The sequence below is a fragment of the Micromys minutus genome (assembly GCF_963924665.1).
Source record: "Micromys minutus genome assembly, chromosome: 9".
Classification (NCBI taxonomy): domain Eukaryota; kingdom Metazoa; phylum Chordata; class Mammalia; order Rodentia; family Muridae; genus Micromys; species Micromys minutus.
Genome location: NC_137978.1, coordinates 47,809,915 through 47,829,061, shown reverse-complemented (window position 1 = coordinate 47,829,061; position 19,147 = coordinate 47,809,915). Strand labels below are relative to the sequence as shown.

At 45.9% G+C, this 19,147-nt stretch overlaps 1 protein-coding gene across 3 annotated transcripts in view; it reads left to right on the top strand.

The window, feature by feature from the left end:
• ARID1A (AT-rich interaction domain 1A) overlaps positions 1-18,759 on the top strand; it is a 70,867-nt gene extending 52,108 nt beyond the window's left edge. The window contains exons 5-21 of one of the 3 annotated variants that reach the window (XM_080921213.1): positions 2,133-2,373; positions 2,609-2,698; positions 3,430-3,597; positions 4,160-4,472; positions 5,137-5,282; positions 5,389-5,498; positions 6,874-7,083; positions 8,647-8,854; positions 10,214-10,346; positions 10,501-10,676; positions 11,088-11,238; positions 11,316-11,471; positions 11,550-11,646; positions 12,037-12,687; positions 12,829-12,928; positions 13,231-13,361; positions 15,725-18,759. In XM_080921213.1, the coding sequence (XP_080777339.1) occupies positions 2,133-2,373; positions 2,609-2,698; positions 3,430-3,597; positions 4,160-4,472; positions 5,137-5,282; positions 5,389-5,498; positions 6,874-7,083; positions 8,647-8,854; positions 10,214-10,346; positions 10,501-10,676; positions 11,088-11,238; positions 11,316-11,471; positions 11,550-11,646; positions 12,037-12,687; positions 12,829-12,928; positions 13,231-13,361; positions 15,725-17,455 (4,812 nt within the window). In that variant the 3' untranslated portion in view covers positions 17,456-18,759. Of the gene's footprint in view, positions 1-2,132; positions 2,374-2,608; positions 2,699-3,429; positions 3,598-4,159; positions 4,473-5,136; positions 5,283-5,388; positions 5,499-6,873; positions 7,084-8,646; positions 8,855-10,213; positions 10,347-10,500; positions 10,677-11,087; positions 11,239-11,315; positions 11,472-11,549; positions 11,647-12,036; positions 12,929-13,230; positions 13,362-15,724 lie in introns of all 3 variants that reach the window. The other 2 variants (XM_080921212.1, XM_080921211.1) reach the window with 2 other exon arrangements.
• Positions 18,760-19,147: the final 388 nt, after the last annotated feature.

Genomic DNA, 19,147 nt, shown 5'->3' with positions numbered 1-19,147 from the left:
CACACTCTCTCCCCCTCTCCTCCTCCCTCCCTCCCTCCCTCCCCCCTCCCTTCTTGAGACAGGGTTTTCCTGTGTGGCCTGGCTGACCTTGAACTCAGATCCACCTGTCTGCCTCCAAGTTCTGGGATTAAAGGTCCGCACTACCACCACCCAGCATATATTTCTTATTCTAGACAATTGCAGTTGGTCTTTTGGCTCCAACTGTATTATGCCAGTGTGTCCTACACAGTGTCAAACTCTTTGTCCAGACCTTTCATTGAAACATAAGGCAAGCTTGTTTGCCAGATTGCTCAAATCACAATTAATAATCACATAAAGGTGAACTTTGCTTATTTAACTCATAGTATGGCGTGCTTTTTTCTTAGTTCATACTGTTTTATAGAATAATGTAGATGAATAAACAAGATTGGGCTTGAGCTTTTGCCGTGTCTTCACCTACAACCAAGAGTTGTAGAAAAATTGAAATGTAGAAAATCTACAGGGCAGTCAAGGCTACACAAAGAAACCCTGTCTCTGTCTTTTTTTTTTTTTTTTGGTATGGATACACTGTAGCTGTCTACAGTTAGACATACCAGAGGGGGCATCAGATCCCATTACTGAGGTTGTGAGCCATCATGTGCTTGCTGGGGATTGAACTCAGGACCTCTGGAAGAGCAGTCAGTGCTCCTAACTGCTGAGCCGTCTCTCCAACTGAAACCCTGTCTTTAAGAAAAGGAAGAAAAGAAAATACACAGACTGAGCCAGGTGTGGTGGCACTTGTCTGTAATCCTAGCTCTTGGAAGATAGAGGCAGGATGGTCAGAAATAACAGTTTGAATGCAACCTGAACTGTGTGAAACCATAGATTGGTGGATGCATGGATGGATGCAGATTGAGCCTCAGTTGGTATGCCTCAGTAAACTGGCAGGAGGAAGGTCTTATAAAATATATTAATTTCTTCCAGTAAGCAAATAGGTCATCTCAGAAGCTGGCAGCTTTCAGGGGAGCAAGGACTATGTTGTATAAGGGGATCTACTGGTACTTGAACAGAACATTGAGTTTGTTCATGTGGCAAACTCTGTCCATCCCTCTTACAGATCAGGAGTTAGAAATTTAATGCCAGACCTTCTTGGCATTTAAAAGATTGTCTTTCTCATGTTCATATTCCTTTCTTACCTCCTAGCCATATAATGCAAAGGGTTGGTTTGAAAGAGTCCTTAGTAAATGGGTTACAATAATGTGAGGGACTGAAGAGATTTCTCAGAGGTTAAAAGCTGCTCTTCCAGAGAATCCAGCAACCACATGGCAGCTCACAACTGTCTGCAACTCCTGTTCCAGTGATTTGACATCCTCACACAGACATACCTAAAGGCAAAACACCAATGCACATACTAATGTGAGGGGTATGAGGAAGAGGAGTTCCTGGCAGTACTTTGTAGTTTTCTCCGTGGAGTAGCACTTAAGCTGAAGTAGCACTGAAATCAGTGCTTGTTCCTTGTTAGAGGAGAGAGACGATAAAACAGCAGCTTTTACAAGATGATGTTGGATAGAACAGACCTGCCAAACTACCGATTGTATGTAGCCCAGCTAACCCTTTGTATGACTTTATTGACACATGCACATTTTTAAGGTTTGTGTCTACATTTGCTACAGAAGCAGAATTGAAAAAGTATCAATTTGTTTGGTTACCTAGGTAGCAGGTAGCTGACTGGTTTATGGGTTGTTTTGTTTTGTCTTTCAGATAGGGTCTTGGAAATCACTTACATGGACTGGACTGGCCCCAGGTCTTACAAATAATATACTTGAATTGACTATAAAAAATAAACTTGAGCTGATTCTGTCTCCCGAATATTTGGGTGCCAGCCCAGCCAGACTGTGTGTTTGTGTATGTATTTGTCAGATTCCTATTGTGTAGTCCAGGCTGGCCCTAAACTCAAAACCCTACTGCCTAGTCTCTTATGTGCTAGTTTGCAAATGTGTGCCACCTTGCTCAGTCAGCAGTATTGGTTCAAGTCCAGAAGGCCCATGAACTCACACGTGTATTCAGTGTGGTCCTTCATGAAGTTTGCTGTATGCAGCTAGTGCTGTGATCAATTGTATAGACACTTTTTTGGCTTCCTTTTATTAATTGATGTCCTTAAATGTATGTTTCAGGATCTGTCTGGTTCAATAGATGATCTCCCCATGGGGACAGAAGGAGCTCTGAGTCCTGGCGTGAGCACATCAGGGATTTCCAGCAGCCAAGGAGAGCAGAGCAATCCAGCTCAGTCTCCTTTTTCTCCTCACACTTCTCCTCACCTGCCTGGCATCCGAGGCCCATCCCCGTCCCCTGTTGGCTCTCCTGCCAGTGTCGCTCCGTCTCGCTCAGGACCACTCTCGCCTGCTGCAGTGCCAGGTACCTTCAGTACTGGCTTGTGGGAAGAGGGAAAGCTGGCTTGTCTTACGATAAGAGCTTTACTTCATGTCTGCATGATTTTCAACCTTAGCCTTTGAAGAAGGGAGGTGGGGAACCCTCGGATGAATACCTCTCTATATATGGCAGAAGCAGTGTTTGGCCATTTCCAGCTCCAAATTCACCTCTTAGAATTTACAGACTGAGCCATGTTGGTTTTTGTTTTTGTCTGGAGCAGGCAACCAGATGCCACCTCGGCCACCCAGTGGCCAGTCAGACAGCATCATGCATCCTTCCATGAACCAATCAAGCATTGCCCAAGATCGAGGTGAGAGCTAGCAAGAGCACCCGTATCTACTGAGATGTGATACGATGTTGTCGACTGCAAACGTGCTGGGTCAAATTCATAGCTGTCCCACGGGCTGTGAACTGAACGAATATGGTACTAAAGCATCCATGTTCAGTAACTCTTGAAGAACTGTGTGGCAGAAAGCTTAGACTAATGCCGGAAGCAGACTATTGGGTTCAGTGAGCTTGTCCCTGTGCATACCTTCCGCAGTCACTCGACAGTGTTCAGTGCTCACCAACATTTCGGTGACTGCACATAAAGACTCAGCATTAGATCATGTTGTGTTTGCTCATTTTGTTTTCTTGGGTTCTTCTTGTTTGTTTGTTTTGGTGTATTTTTTGTTGTTTGAATATTTTGGTCAGTGCTTTTTATCAATTTTATATTTAGTATGAAAGTTGATTTCGGGCAGTGGTGGTACATGCCTTTAATCCTGCACTTGGGAAGTCAGGTGCAAGTAGATCTCTTGAGTTCGAGACCTGCCTGGTGTACTGAGTAACTTCCAGGACAAGCAGAACCATTTCTTAAAAACAGAACAACAACAAAAAGAGTTGATATGTATACCCTATGTAAATGACATATCACTTTTAAGACATCTGAATGGGCAAATGGGTATAAGCAGATTCCATGCCAAAAACAATGTCAGCAGAGTGTGAAGCCATTTATCCCCGTTGTACTGAGCAAATAATTATTTGGATACATTTCACAAATAGGTTATATGCAGAGGAACCCCCAGATGCCCCAGTACACTTCCCCTCAGCCCGGCTCGGCCTTATCTCCACGTCAGCCTTCTGGAGGACAGATGCACTCGGGCATGGGCTCCTACCAGCAGAACTCCATGGGGAGCTATGGCCCCCAGGGGAGTCAGTATGGCCCACAAGGTGAGTGTGCTACCCAGTTAGAAGGAGATAGAGGTGATACGTTAACGTCTAGGTTAAAAAAGTAGGACATTGTTGCTTACGTCTCTCCAGCTGAAGCTCTAGGGTGGAGGGGGTCAGTAGTTTATCCTATCTTTACTTCATTCTGACACCTTGAAAAAGTCTTTGATGAGCCAATACAAACCTTTATTAGTAAAGGCACTGCCGTGATGTGCATTGATGCGCATGTACATTAACATACTTACAAATTACGAAAACATTTGGGTGGGAGGCAAGAATTGTATTGAATGCTGAAGGGCCTGGATAGTAACAGCGCTGGGCACTCCTAATGGAATGTGGCTCAATAATATACAAAGTCCTAGATTCAATCCCTAGCAAACCCCACCCCCAACTTGGTGGCAGGGCTAGAAAGGCCTACCTGCCTACCTACCCACCTCCCCCCTCAATGATGGATTTGTTTAATATCCTGACCCAAATATTGGATTGTAATTGTTTGGAGTTTTAGAGTTGAATACTTCTGGGACTCAGTAACCAAAGCTTGTGTTGTCTCTCCCTTCCTTCCCAGGAGGCTATCCTAGGCAGCCTAACTATAATGCCTTGCCCAACGCCAACTACCCCAATGCAGGCATGGCTGGAAGTATGAACCCTATGGGTGCTGGAGGTCAAATGCATGGGCAGCCTGGAATCCCACCCTATGGCACACTCCCTCCAGGGAGAATGACTCATGCGTCTATGGGCAACAGGCCTTATGGTCCTAATATGGCCAATATGCCACCTCAGGTTGGGTCAGGGATGTGTCCTCCACCAGGGGGGATGAACCGAAAAACTCAAGAATCTGCTGTTGCCATGCACGTTGCTGCCAACTCTATCCAAAACAGGTAAGGCCTGGTGAGTGAAGAGGATGTTCTGGTCCTGGTTGTGCCCACACATGCATGCATATAACATGTATGTGATTGAAAGATCTTCCAAACACTGTGTTTTCTTTTTAACACACAGTTTAAACTCATACGCATAGATTTGCTAGTTCTTACGGATGTTAGAGTAGAAACTGATATGTATGCAGAATTTAAGTTAGGTGTAGTGCTTTATGTCTGTAGGTTGGCTACTTGCAGTCTGGAAAGGAAAGAATAATGGAAAAGAGATGCCTGGAGGTGGTTTAGCATGACAAATGAATGTTTAGATTGAGCATGTCTTATAGGCTTTATGCCATAAAGAGGTTCTTTAGATAGAATTGCAGCAACGTTAGAGGTTGCTTGTGGGAAAGCAGTGTTCATAAAACATCATAAGACTATTCTTCAAGGATTGTTCCCCATCAAACCAAGGTAGTGTTTGCTATACAGAGTTCAGACCTTCCTTGAACCAGTTGTGGCAAGTAGAAGAATAACTATATGTGGCCTGAGTTATATTTGAGAGACTTAAAAGTTTTTCTATTCTAATTAGACAATTAAACACCCCCCCTCTTTTTTTCCCCGAATTCCCAAATATAAAACTTCACTGTATCTCTAACCTTTTCTTCTCTTTACTTTTCATCTTCTTCCTTAGGCCCCCAGGCTACCCGAATATGAATCAAGGGGGCATGATGGGAACTGGCCCTCCCTATGGACAGGGGATTAATAGTATGGCTGGCATGATCAACCCTCAGGGACCCCCATATCCTATGGGTGGAACCATGGCCAACAATTCAGCAGGTCAGTGTAACTGAGTGCTTATCACAGCAGTGTCTTCAAGAAAGATCTTCAGGTTGTATCAAAATCTATTGGACTTGAATTTTTTTGTTTTGTTTTGTTTTAACAGGGATGGCAGCCAGCCCAGAGATGATGGGCCTTGGGGATGTTAAGTTAACTCCTGCCACAAAAATGAACAACAAGGCAGATGGGACACCCAAGACAGAATCCAAGTCTAAGGTGATGATTTTTGTCTTGAGCCCTTTCAACTTTGTATCTCATTGCCCTTTGCTGAAGGATGAGAAGGACAAATGAGAGCCAGGCAGTGACAGCACACACCTTTAGTTCCAGCACTGGGGAGGCAGACACAGTGGATTCCTGAGTTTGAGGCCAGCCTGGTCTACAGAGCAAGTTCAGGGACAGCCAGAACTACACAGAGAAACCTTGTCTGGGTGAATACAGGGTGTTGGAGGGGAAAATGGAAGAGAATGACAAGATTTTACATGTTATGATGCTGGTACTCACAAAGGCTTCCATGGCCTACATATATCACTACCACTGGACTCTGCAGCATACACTCCAATGTGGGGCGTAGCCTTATGCTTGCTTATACATTGATAATGATGTATGCTATAGGCAGCTAGCTGCCTTTTTCTTTTTATACTTACTCAGAGCAGCAGAACTGGTTGGTGCTACAATTCTACAAGCAGGACAGTGATGCACGTGGGGATTGGGTTCTAAGCCTCCCTGTAGGCTAGATCTAGATGTACCGAAGTTACCACCTGATTGGAAACCAGACCCAGTTCTCTAAAAACAGCTATCATGCATGTGCCTCTGCCTCCTCCATTGCTGGGATTAAAGATGTGTGCCATCACACCCAGTACACATATACATTTTTAAAAACTGGTATTTAACAAAATGAAATGCAGAGCTGTGGTGAGCATGGAGGAGGCAGCACACTCCTATAGTCCCAGCACTGGTGAGCCAGCAGTGGGCGGAGCTCTGTGGAGGTCAACCTAGTGTACAGAGTGAGTTCTAGGACAGCCAGGACCGCACAGAGAAACCCTGGCTCAAAAAAAACAAAACAAAGTTAGGGTTTGTTGAGGTGACTCGGTGGTTAGGAGCACTTGATTGCTCCTTCAGAGAATCTGAGTCCAAGTCCCAGCACAGACATGGCAGCTCACACTGTCTTGTTACTCCAGCTCCAGGGGGTCCATTGACCTTGTGCCCTCTTCTAGTCTTGTAAGCACCAGAAACATGTAGAGCACATGAAATACTTTTTTTAATTTTAACATTAAAAAAAAACTTAAAAAAATAATAACACAGCCAAATTAATCAAACCCAAAGTCTACACATCTCAATGAACTTTTGTACAATTATAACAAATGTCCTGAAACTGCAGCTTCCCAGTGAATTTTATACCTTTACTATCATACACATTAAAAAGAAGAAGAAGAAGAACAAGTGACTTCTAAGGTACCTGGAACATGTCACTACTCAGGCTGTAGAAGACTTGCTCCCTAGGAGGGAGAGGTGCGTGTGGAGAAAGGATTCCAGCCCTCATCATGTCCATAGACTTGACTTAAAGTCTTTCTGATTTCATCCCACACTCTAGAAATCCAGCTCGTCCACCACCACCAATGAGAAGATCACCAAATTATATGAGTTGGGTGGTGAGCCTGAGAGGAAGATGTGGGTGGACCGGTACCTGGCCTTCACAGAGGAAAAGGCCATGGGCATGACGAATCTGCCTGCTGTGGGGAGGAAGCCTCTGGACCTCTATCGCCTCTATGTGTCTGTGAAGGAGATTGGTGGGTTGACTCAGGTAAGCAACCAGACATTTGGCTTCTGGGACACTTTAAAACGTGATCTTAAACAAGGTCTATAAACAAGAGTTTCGATTCTTCTTGATGGTAAGACAGGGACCATATGTAACCTTTTGTCCTGTCAGGTGTCAGACATACCCTCGTAAATCTCAGCAAGAGTCCCTGTGCATCACTTGGTCCCTAGGATGGTATGGGAACCAGGATCATTGATCCTTTGAGTTCAAGAATCTTTCCAGGGAAGACAGAATTTCAAAAGTTGCTTAAAGGGTAATTAGAGAGGAAGCAGTAAAAAGATGGGAAACTTTACTTACTTTGTACTGTGACTTCAGAGGACTGACTGGAAATGCCATTGCCATATGCTTCACAGGTTTGTTTGTGTTCAGCCAGAGAGGCTGACTAGCGATGGCTCACTTCTCCTGGTAGGCTTTCCTCTGTGGCCTTTTCTTTATTGTACAGACCAGAAACTCTTGGGTGGGGGTGGGAGAGCCTGACAGGGAGAAACTTACTCTAAACCTTCTCTATCAGAAAGGGAAAACAGCTGTCACCAGCAGAAAAGAAAGTGATTGGAACGAAGCCAACTACCAGTCAATTATGAATCCCTTCTCCCTTCAGGCTTTCTTCCCCTCCCCCACAAAGGAAAACAAAACAGAATTAGGGCACGTGCAGGCTGCCATATAACTGGCGTGGGAAGCAAAGCCACATAGGGCAGCTGAGGTGACCCTGTGTACATCCCTAGTACACTGTCATCTGGTCCTTTTTTTTCCTACTTGTGGGAAAGAGAGATTGGTTACTTATAACTTCACTTTTTTCTGATTGTTAGGCCTCTGAACTTACTGAGCATCAGGTGAGATATAGAACAAAGCTGTCTTCCAAGTTTGAAATGGAAATCTTTTAGTTACTGTTAGGTAGATGTATTCTAAAGACAATAAGAATTCATTTCTAAGTGAAGGCCACAAAAAGGCAAGAGTTGGGCCTAAGCTGGTCTAACGGGTCAATGTAAAGGCCATTCTAGTTGACTGGGCCTGATCTTACAGGGTTGGGAGAGAATGTGCAGAGTTCTACACGACTGTTGCTAACTTTAAAAACAACCGAAGTTTTACTGTCAAAGTAAAAGGGAGGTTATCTTTGCTTCCCTAAGCTCCGTGGGTTTGCAGCTGTCTCAATGGTATCATAGCCCAAAATCTTTTCTTATGGATCAGGATCGCAATGCCAGTGTTCTCAGCAGGAGAGGGATAAGCTTGCAATTGTGCTTACTGTCACAGTAGAAACAACATTTGGGAAATGGAACTGAAGAGGGGAGGCAGAATGGTGGACTGGCTGTGCTTAAGGTTGATAGCCTCACACTGATGGTGAAGAATCATATACAAATCATTAGCTTTAAAAAATCCATCCGAGGGTGAGGGTTAGAGTACACTGACTTCTGTTCCAGTGCTGGCCTGCAGTTTGTCTTCTTTCAAATAAGCAGTGCTGCTTGCAGTTAGTTCACTCTATAAGCTTCTTGCAACACTGGTGAGCTGGAAGGCCGGGTCACCTGCACTATGACTCTTCTGGTGGTCTTTCAGGTCAACAAGAACAAAAAATGGCGGGAACTTGCAACCAACCTCAATGTGGGTACATCAAGCAGTGCTGCCAGCTCATTGAAAAAGCAGTATATCCAGTGTCTCTATGCCTTTGAGTGCAAGATTGAGCGGGGAGAAGACCCTCCCCCTGATATCTTTGCAGCTGCTGATTCTAAGAAGTCCCAACCCAAGATCCAGCCTCCGTCTCCTGGTAAGAATGGCTGAGCACCCCACCAAGGCTGAGAGCACACTTCTTAGGTAGTGGTGCCTCCCTCGCTCCAGGGAGTAGAGCAGATGCCAGGGATGTGTGTTTTTGCCCATCCACGTGGTTTGGCAGGTTGGCAGACTAAAGAGCCGTACTGGCGACTCCCTTGGGAGGTTCTGTGCAGCAGCCTTAAGTTTTAACTTTCTAATTTTCCTGTTGTACACCTGGCATCTTGCCAAGTGTTTGTAAACTAGTGAGTGGGAGGGACACAAGAGGAGTGAGGGAAAACTGACAAATAGCATCGTGGCTGGGCCATCTGGGAGCTTTGGCCTGCTGATGTCAGCGCCTTAGAATGTAGCTCAGACTAGAGCCTTAAATTCCCCAGAGAGCTAAGATGGTAATGAATGGTTAGAAGGGGTAGGAAGAGAATCTGAATGGAACTCTGTGATGACAGGAGTTCTGCTTTACTCTCTCAGAGGAGGCTGGGGCCTAGGCTAGCATGGGAAAGAGGCCAGGGCCCTAGAAGGTAGGTGTAAACATATGTGTCCTGTCTTTGACCTCTGAGGGTGTAGTGTGTGCCTGAGATGACTCATCAGTTTGGGAAGGCCTCAGTAGTGTGCTATCTAATGCTATGAAACGGTACCTAATAGAAACATTCATTACTGGGAGTTCTGTACTCTTTAGAGGAATATTAGAACCTAAAGGTGACATTTTGCTGGGTGCCTAATAGAAACATCTAGGCTTTGGCCTCTCTACACCCTGTATATCAGGGGCTCTGAATAATTAGGCATTAATTGCTCTGCCATTGTTAGGATGTTTAACAAGTTCTTTGGAGAAATAAATCGAGGCAATCAGGAAGCTACTGAAGACTTAAATAAATGACCTAGTGTGAAATAATGTCCACCTCGTTTCTTCAAAGCGAATGCAGCCAAACCTTAAACATCATAGTGGGGCTGATTTTTATTTATTGTAGCTCAGTTGTACAGTTTTTGTATATGAACTTTTACATGCTGGTGTTATATCAGGTCATGCTTACAGAAGTGACAAAGTTCCTTTCCCTCTCTATGTCTTAGCCTTTTTCATCACAAACTAAAAAATCTGCTTAGGTCTGCTCTGTTCTTAGGAAATTCTCTTACAGAGGGAAGGCAAACACAGTGTCAGTCCCAGTACTCTGGAGGCTGAAAGAAAGGATCATGAGTTTCAACCAGCCTGGGCTACACAGTATGAGACCCTGTCTCAAAAGAGAGAAAGAGACTCATATAAATGCACCTGCACACACACCCAGATTCTACAGCATTGGTAATTTTGTAAGAGTTAAATACTTCATGTACAAGTTAGCTGCTCACTCTGCATCTCTGTCCACAGCGGGATCAGGGTCTATGCAGGGGCCACAAACTCCACAGTCAACCAGCAGTTCAATGGCAGAAGGAGGAGACCTGAAGCCACCAACTCCAGCATCCACACCACATAGTCAAATTCCCCCCTTACCAGGCATGAGGTAAGGCTCTGGCTCATGATCAAGAACTCTGAGTGTCTCTGGGGGTAAAACTTGGGTAGCCCAAGGCCAGTTCATCCCTACTCAATTGCCCCATCTGTGGCTCCTGTGGTTCTTGGCTTAACTAAGGAATTAATTGGTTTTCCTCACTCTGGAGCAGGAGCAACTCAGTCGGAATCCAGGATGCCTTTCCTGATGGAAGTGACCCCACATTCCAGAAGCGCAATTCCATGACTCCAACCCCTGGGTACCAGCCCAGTATGAATACCTCGGACATGATGGGGCGCATGTCCTACGAGCCAAATAAGGATCCTTATGGCAGCATGAGGAAAGGTGACTGACTGCTGATGTTGTTGGCTTATACTTGTAGAGTTTGAGTGGCTTGGTGGTATTGCTGGCATAACCCGTGAAATGCTGTGTCACCCTTCGCCATGCCCTTCCCTTCTCCCTGCCTGCCTTCCCCTCTTCTTTTATGCTATGATGCTCGAGGTTAAAGCTGGGGAGTCACTTTAGCTAGGCAAGCATCGAGCCATATCCTGAGCCACTGACCTCTTTTTTCCCCCTACTTTTGTATTTCAATTTGCTTTACCTAGCCACTCTTGGCACTTACTTACCCTGTCAGGAAAGAGACAGATAGAAGCCGTGCTCTGTAGAGAACCTGGAACTGTAGGGTAGGAATGTGTAGATTGTTGAGCCTGCCAACCTGCTGGTTTTCTCATTCATTGCCTTCCTTTCTGTACTCAGCTCCAGGAAGTGATCCCTTCATGTCCTCAGGGCAGGGCCCAAACGGTGGGATGGGTGACCCTTACAGCCGCGCTGCTGGCCCTGGGCTGGGAAATGTGGCTATGGGACCACGACAGCACTATCCCTATGGAGGCCCTTACGACAGAGTGAGGTAAGCCTCTGCACCTGTCCCGCCCTTGGTACCCTGAAGCTATACTGTACTCAATTCCCTTCTCCAATTATGTTTAGGACGGAGCCTGGAATTGGGCCTGAAGGAAATATGGGCACTGGAGCCCCTCAGCCAAATCTCATGCCTTCCACCCCAGACTCGGGGATGTATTCTCCTAGCCGCTACCCTCCGCAGCAGCAGCAGCAGCAACAGCAGCAACAGCAGCAGCAGCAACGGTGAGTAACTCCTGGTTCCTCTGCCTGTGTTGCTCAGGTTTTGTGAGTCTCCACCCTGACCCACTTCTTCTTCTGCAGACATGATTCCTATGGCAATCAATTCTCCACCCAAGGCACCCCTTCCAGCAGCCCCTTCCCCAGCCAGCAGACCACAATGTATCAGCAGCAGCAGCAGGTAAGGAATGGAGTTGGGGGTATCCTGGCACACCCATTCCCCTTGAAAGCAGTTAGCAATTAAGTGTGATTAGTAGTAGTCATTTGGCTACTCTGTTGGTATCTTCTTACTTAAGTAGGCAGTTCTGCTTAGAGAGTCACGTGTCTTCCTTGTTTATCACGTCTCTCTTCTAAAAGACCTAGAAACACTGTTTTGATTTTTAATGTTTTATTTATTTATTTTTTTCCTTTTTGAAAGGAGAACTCTAGAAGAAAAAATAGTGGTTGCTCTCAGAAACAGCTTCAAAAGATTATTTACAAAAATGTATGAGTGGAAGCCTTCCATGGCTCTTGTAACATTAGTGTGACTTGGTACACAATATTAATTTCTCCTCTGCTTTCTCTGTCTTAGAATTACAAGAGGCCAATGGACGGCACATATGGCCCTCCTGCCAAGCGGCATGAAGGGGAAATGTACAGTGTGCCATATAGTGCTGGGCAGGGGCAGCCTCAGCAGCAACAGTTGCCTGCAGCTCAGCCCCAGTCTGCCAGCCAGCCACAAGCTGCCCAGCCTTCCCCTCAGCAGGATGTGTACAACCAGTACAGCAATGCCTATCCTGCTACTGCCACTGCTGCTACTGAGCGCCGACCAGCAGGCGGCCCCCAGAACCAATTTCCATTCCAGTTTGGCCGAGACCGCGTCTCTGCACCTCCTGGTTCCAATGCCCAGCAGAACATGCCACCACAAATGATGGGTGGCCCCATCCAGGCATCAGCTGAGGTTGCTCAGCAAGGCACCATGTGGCAGGGGCGAAATGACATGACCTACAATTATGCCAACAGGCAGAACACAGGCTCTGCCCCCCAGGGTCCTGCGTATCATGGTGTGAACCGAACAGATGAAATGCTCCACACAGATCAGAGGGCCAACCATGAAGGCCCATGGCCTTCCCATGGCACACGCCAGCCTCCCTATGGTCCTTCAGCCCCTGTTCCCCCCATGACAAGAGCCCCTCCATCTAACTACCAGCCCCCACCAAGCATGCAGAATCACATTCCTCAGGTATCCAGCCCCGCTCCCCTCCCCCGGCCCATGGAGAACCGTACTTCTCCTAGCAAGTCTCCATTCCTGCACTCTGGGATGAAAATGCAAAAGGCGGGTCCACCCGTGCCTGCTTCTCATATAGCGCCTACCCCTGTGCAGCCGCCTATGATTCGGCGGGATATCACCTTCCCACCTGGCTCAGTAGAGGCCACACAGCCTGTGTTGAAGCAGAGAAGGCGGCTCACAATGAAAGACATTGGTAAGGAGACCTCCCTGATTGGGTGGCTCAGTCTACCCCTTTCCACCTTTCACCTGGTTCCCTCCATCCCAATATCCTGGATGTGGTTAAATCTGGTACAGTATTACTAAAAGAAAGCCAAAGAATTTGGAGGATGGAAGAAATAAGCTGATTTCAGGTTTTTCTTCAAGGCTCTGCCATATGCTGGTGTCCTAGACAGCTTAGAAGCAATGGAGTCAGACTAGCCTGACAAATGGATCAGCCTTGGGGGTGCCCTAGCCAGCTGGGGCTTGGTGGATGGACAACACAGAGGTTTGTTTCAGGAACCCCGGAGGCATGGCGGGTTATGATGTCCCTCAAGTCCGGGCTCCTGGCAGAGAGCACGTGGGCGTTAGACACCATTAACATCCTGCTGTATGATGACAACAGCATTATGACCTTCAACCTCAGCCAGGTGAGTCCAGGTTTCTGGGCAAGGTGGGGAAGGTACTGGTGATGTAGTTAACACTACAGCACAGCAGGAGTAAAGCCATCCTCCCCCTTGTCCTTTGCTGGGAGATGTCTGTGCTTGCAGTGTGTGTCCCTTGACTCTCACATGGGGATAGGACATTGGAAGAGTGATGGTTTACATGAGTTGTACAGACTGAATTCAAAAGGATCTCAGTTGTTGCTTTTAAGACAGGGTTTCTCTCTATAGCTCTGGCTGTCCTGTCAAAGGGGATTTTTATTCAGTAGAAAAGGATTTCATTGTTGTTTAGGGTCTTGTTTTGAGACAGGGTTTTGGGAGTTTCGATTTTGTTTCATGAAACGGGATTGAAATCAATCTCTCTGTCTGTCTGTCTCTCTCTCTCTCTGTCTGTCTCTCTCTGTCTCTCTCTGTCTCTCTCTGTCTCTCACATTCTCGCTCTCCATATATATGGAGCACTTGCTGTAGTGGAACTCAGAGATTCACCTGCCTCTGATTCCTAAGTGCTGGAACTAAAGGCACTATGCACAGCTGGGAGGAATTTTTTGTTTACTGGTAAAGATCCAGCAAGGTAGCTCAATGTACAAAGACCCTTGCCACTGGAGCCTGGGTTCAGTTCCCGGAGAAAGACCGAACTCCAAAAATCATCTCCCCTCTTACCATAATGTTTCCTTTCCTTCATGTATTTATTTTATTTCATTTTATTTTTGTAAAGCAGGGTTTCTGTGTGTAGCCCTGACTATACTGGAAGTCCTGTAGACCAGGCTGGCCTCACTCAGCCTCCCACGTCTTAAGATTAAAGGTGTACTGTGCATCTTTAATTTCTTCTCTTTCTTTTTCTTTTTTTAATTTAAGAGAACTTCAAGACTAGAGATTTTGATTGTCATTTAGATGATAAAGTGCTTTCCTAACATTGTCATGGCCCAGAGATGGACTTCTAGTACCACATAAATCAAGTGTGGTGGTGTACACATAATCCCAGCACTTGGGAGGTATAAGTTGGAGATCATAAGTTCAGTTTTCTTCTGGTTATTTAGATAGTTTGGGACCAACCTGGAACACATGAGATCTTACATGTTAAAATTATCATCATCATCATCATCATCATCATCATCATCATGGCAGAAGTAAAGAAGATAAACTAATGGGGACATAGTTCCATTCTACCAGGAAAAATAATGTAGTATTTCTCAGTGATTAGAATGGTTCCCTTCCTCCCCTCCCTTCTATTTCTACACTTAAATAAGAGAGGGAATTGCTGACCTTAGTCTTCTTTAATGGATGTAATATGTCTGTGGGTGCTGGAAGATCAGCCCGTGCTCTAACTGCTGAGCCATCTCTAGCTCCTACCACTGTGTATGCAGCTGTATATTTGAATCTTTGATTGTGCCCATTTGTTGCTGGAGGAGCTGACTAGAGGACACTTCCTTGGATTAATGTGCTCTTACTTTACTATTTTGTTTCATGTTGTCATTTTTATGGGGTAGTTGAATAAATGGTTTTGGTTTTCTGAAACAGTTTCATTATAACCCTGGTCAGCTTAGAACTTACTTTGTATGGTTCCTAAACTTAACAGAAATCTACCTGCCTCTAGTGCTGGGTCAAGCACATGTGCTAGCACGTCCAGGCTCTTAGTCGTATTTTTGTCCATGTTCACATAGCTGTCGGATTTTTCTGATTATAAAGCCTGCCTTTATTTAGTTTGTGCTTTTTGATAAAAGACATCACATTGTAGCTCAGGCTAGTCTGGAGCTCATTATGTTTCCGGGGCTGTCCTTGAACTCTGCCTCAGTCTCCCAAACCCTCCGATTACATTTGTGATTAACCATAGCTGGTCAAAGCATGACTGTTTCCATCCCATAATTGTCTTATCCACCTTAAAGTAAGGGATAAGTGTTGTTTATTTTCCATATGCAGGGACCAACTTTTAAATGCTTAGGGATTTATTATCAGTTCATAAAGCTAATTTCTGTGAAAGGCAGTATTAAAACCAAGATCTTTACTTGTAATAATCAGGTAGATGGGTGGAATTTAGGCAAAAGTTAATGTGACTAGAAACTAGTTGAGAATAGATGAGCATCTGTTGACAGTGCATTCCCTTTGCTAGCTCACGTTGGGAAGGGGGTCATCCCAGCTGGATTAGACTGGAACTCCATATGGCCACAAGATAACAGAGACCATCCTAGAAGGATAATGGCAGTGACCAGATGCCTGGTAAAAAACACAACATACATTCTGAAACAAGTGTTTAAAGAAATTAGATGTTACTGATAGGTGACCTATAGACTACCGTTCACATTTCTAGCTTGCTGGAATTCTTCCCTTCCTTTATTTCCTTTTTTCTGTTTCAGCTCCCAGGGTTGCTAGAGCTCCTTGTGGAATATTTCCGTCGATGCCTGATTGAGATCTTTGGCATTTTAAAGGAGTATGAGGTGGGGGACCCGGGACAGAGAACACTACTAGACCCTGGGAGGTTCACCAAGGTGTCTAGTCCAGCCCCCACAGAGGAAGAGGAGGAAGACGAACACTTAGATCCTAAGCTGGAGGAGGAGGAGGAAGAAGAAGGGGTTGAAAATGATGAGGAGATGGCTTTTTTGGGCAAGGACAAGCCATCTTCAGAGAAGAGTGAGGAGAAGCTAGTCAGTAAGTTTGACAAGCTTCCGGTAAAGATCGTGCAGAAGAATGACCCGTTTGTGGTGGACTGCTCGGATAAGCTTGGGCGCGTGCAGGAGTTTGACAGTGGCCTGCTGCACTGGCGGATTGGTGGTGGGGATACCACTGAGCACATCCAGACCCACTTTGAGAGCAAGATAGAGCTGCTGCCTTCCAGGCCCTATGTGCCCTCCCCGATGCCCTCTCGGAAACACATCCCAACAGCAGAGGGCACACCAGGGACAACGGAGCAAGAGGGCCCCCCGCCTGATGGCCTTCCAGAAAAAAGGATCACAGCCACTATGGATGACATGTTGTCCACCCGGTCTAGCACATTGACTGAGGAGGGAACAAAGAGTGCAGAGGCCACCAAGGAAAGCAGCAAGTTTCCATTTGGCATTAGCCCGGCACAGAGCCACCGGAACATCAAGATTTTAGAGGACGAACCCCATAGTAAGGATGAGACCCCACTGTGTACCCTTCTGGACTGGCAGGATTCCCTTGCTAAGCGCTGTGTCTGTGTCTCCAATGCCATCCGGAGCCTGTCATTTGTACCAGGCAACGACTTTGAGATGTCCAAACACCCAGGGCTGCTGCTTATCCTGGGCAAGCTGATTCTACTGCACCATAAGCACCCAGAACGGAAGCAGGCACCACTAACTTATGAGAAGGAGGAGGAACAGGACCAAGGGGTGAGCTGTGACAAAGTGGAATGGTGGTGGGACTGCTTGGAGATGCTCCGGGAAAACACGCTGGTCACCCTTGCCAACATCTCGGGGCAGTTGGACCTATCCCCATACCCTGAGAGCATCTGCCTGCCTGTCCTGGACGGACTCCTACACTGGGCAGTTTGCCCTTCAGCTGAAGCCCAGGACCCCTTCTCAACCCTAGGCCCCAATGCCGTCCTCTCTCCCCAGAGATTGGTCTTGGAAACCCTCAGCAAACTCAGCATCCAGGACAACAATGTGGACCTGATCCTGGCCACGCCCCCTTTTAGCCGCCTGGAGAAGTTGTATAGTACCATGGTGCGCTTCCTCAGTGACCGAAAGAACCCAGTGTGTCGGGAGATGGCCGTGGTACTGCTGGCAAATCTGGCACAGGGGGACAGCCTGGCAGCCCGGGCCATTGCAGTGCAGAAGGGTAGCATCGGCAACCTCCTGGGTTTCCTGGAGGACAGCCTTGCTGCCACACAGTTCCAGCAGAGCCAGGCAAGCCTCCTCCATATGCAGAACCCACCCTTTGAACCAACTAGTGTGGACATGATGCGGCGGGCTGCCCGAGCACTGCTTGCCCTGGCCAAGGTGGACGAGAACCACTCAGAGTTCACTCTGTATGAGTCACGGCTGTTGGACATCTCCGTGTCACCATTGATGAACTCATTGGTTTCACAAGTCATTTGTGATGTACTGTTTTTGATTGGCCAGTCATGACAGCCGTGGGACACCTCCCCTCCCCGTGTGTGTGTGAGTGTGTGGAGAACTTAGAAACTGACTGTTGCCCTTTATTTATGCAAAACCACCTCAGAATCCAGTTTACCCTGTGCTGTCCAGCTTCTCCCTTGGGAAAGCCTCTCCTGTTTCTCTTTCCTCCCCACCCTCACTGCCTCACACCTTTCTGTTCCTCATCCTCACCTGCTTCCCTCAGGACCCCACCCTATTTGAAAAGACAAAGCTCTGCTTACATAGAAGACTTTTTTATTTTAACCAAAGTTACTGTTGTTTACAGTGAGTTTGGGGAAAAAAATGGCTTTCCCGGTCCTTGCATCAACGGGATGCCACATTTCATAACTTTTTAATGGTTAAAAAAAAAAAAAGGAAAAAAAAATACAAAAAAAACCCTGAAGGACAAAGGTGACTGCTGAGCTGTGTGGTTTGTCGATGTCCATTCACAATCTCGCAGGAGCCGAGAAGTTCGCAGTTGTGAGCAGACCCTGTTCACTGGAGAGGCCTGTGCAGTAGAGTGTAGATCCTTTCATGTACTGTACTGTACACCTGATACTGTAAACATACTGTAATAATAATGTCTCACATGGAAACGAGAGAAGACGCTGGGTCAGCAGCAAGCTGTAGTTTTTAAAAATGTTTTTAGTTAAATGTTGAGGAGAAAAAAAAAAGGCTTTTCCCCCAAAGTATCATGTGTGAACCTACAACACCCTGACCTCTTTCTCTCCTCCTTGATTGTATGAATAACCCTGAGATCACCTCTTAGAACTGGTTTTAACCTTTAGCTGCAGCGGCTGCGCTGCCACATGTGTATATATATGACGTTGTACATTGCACATACCCTTGAATCTCCACAGTTTGGTTCCCTTCCCAGCTACCCCTTTATAGTATGGCGAGTTAACAAGTTGGTGACCTGCACAAAGCGAGACACAGCTATTTAATCTCTTGCCAGACATCGCCCCTCTTGGTGCGATGCTCTACAGGTCTCTGTAAAAAGTCCTTGCTGTCTCAGCAGCCAATCAACTTACAGTTTATTTTTTTCTGGGTTTTTGTTTTGTTTTGTTTCCTTTCTAATCGAGGTGTGAAAAAGTTCTAGGTTCAGTTGAAGTTCCTGATGAAGAAACACAATTGAGATTTTTTTCAGTGATAAAATCTGCATATTTGTATTTCAACAATGTAGCTAAAAAACTTGATGTAAATTCCTCTTTTTTTTCCTTTTTTGGCTTAATGAATATCATTTATTCAGTATGAAATCTTTATACTATATGTTCCACGTGTTAAGAATAAATGTACATTAAATCTTGGTAAGACTTTGTGAGGCTTTTTTTTTTTTTTCCCTTCAAATCATTTAAAAGTTTTACCTGTGGCTAGAAAGATAGCTCAGCAGTTTTAGGGGGGCCCATATTTGGTGTTTGACTCCATGGGCTCTGACCCCTCTGACTTGGGTACCTGTGCTTTCGTCTACATGGACTTGGGACAACAGGGCACAGACACTCAAACAGTTAAAACTAAATCTTTAGCCAGGGCTGGAAAGATGGTTCAGTAATTAAGAGCACTTGCTTTTACGTGTAACTCCAGATGTGGCATGATCTGACCTCCATGGGCCCCATGTACACTAGACAGTGCACATATATAAAACTAAACAAAATCTTTAGCCAGACTATCCAAGGGCTACTTAGA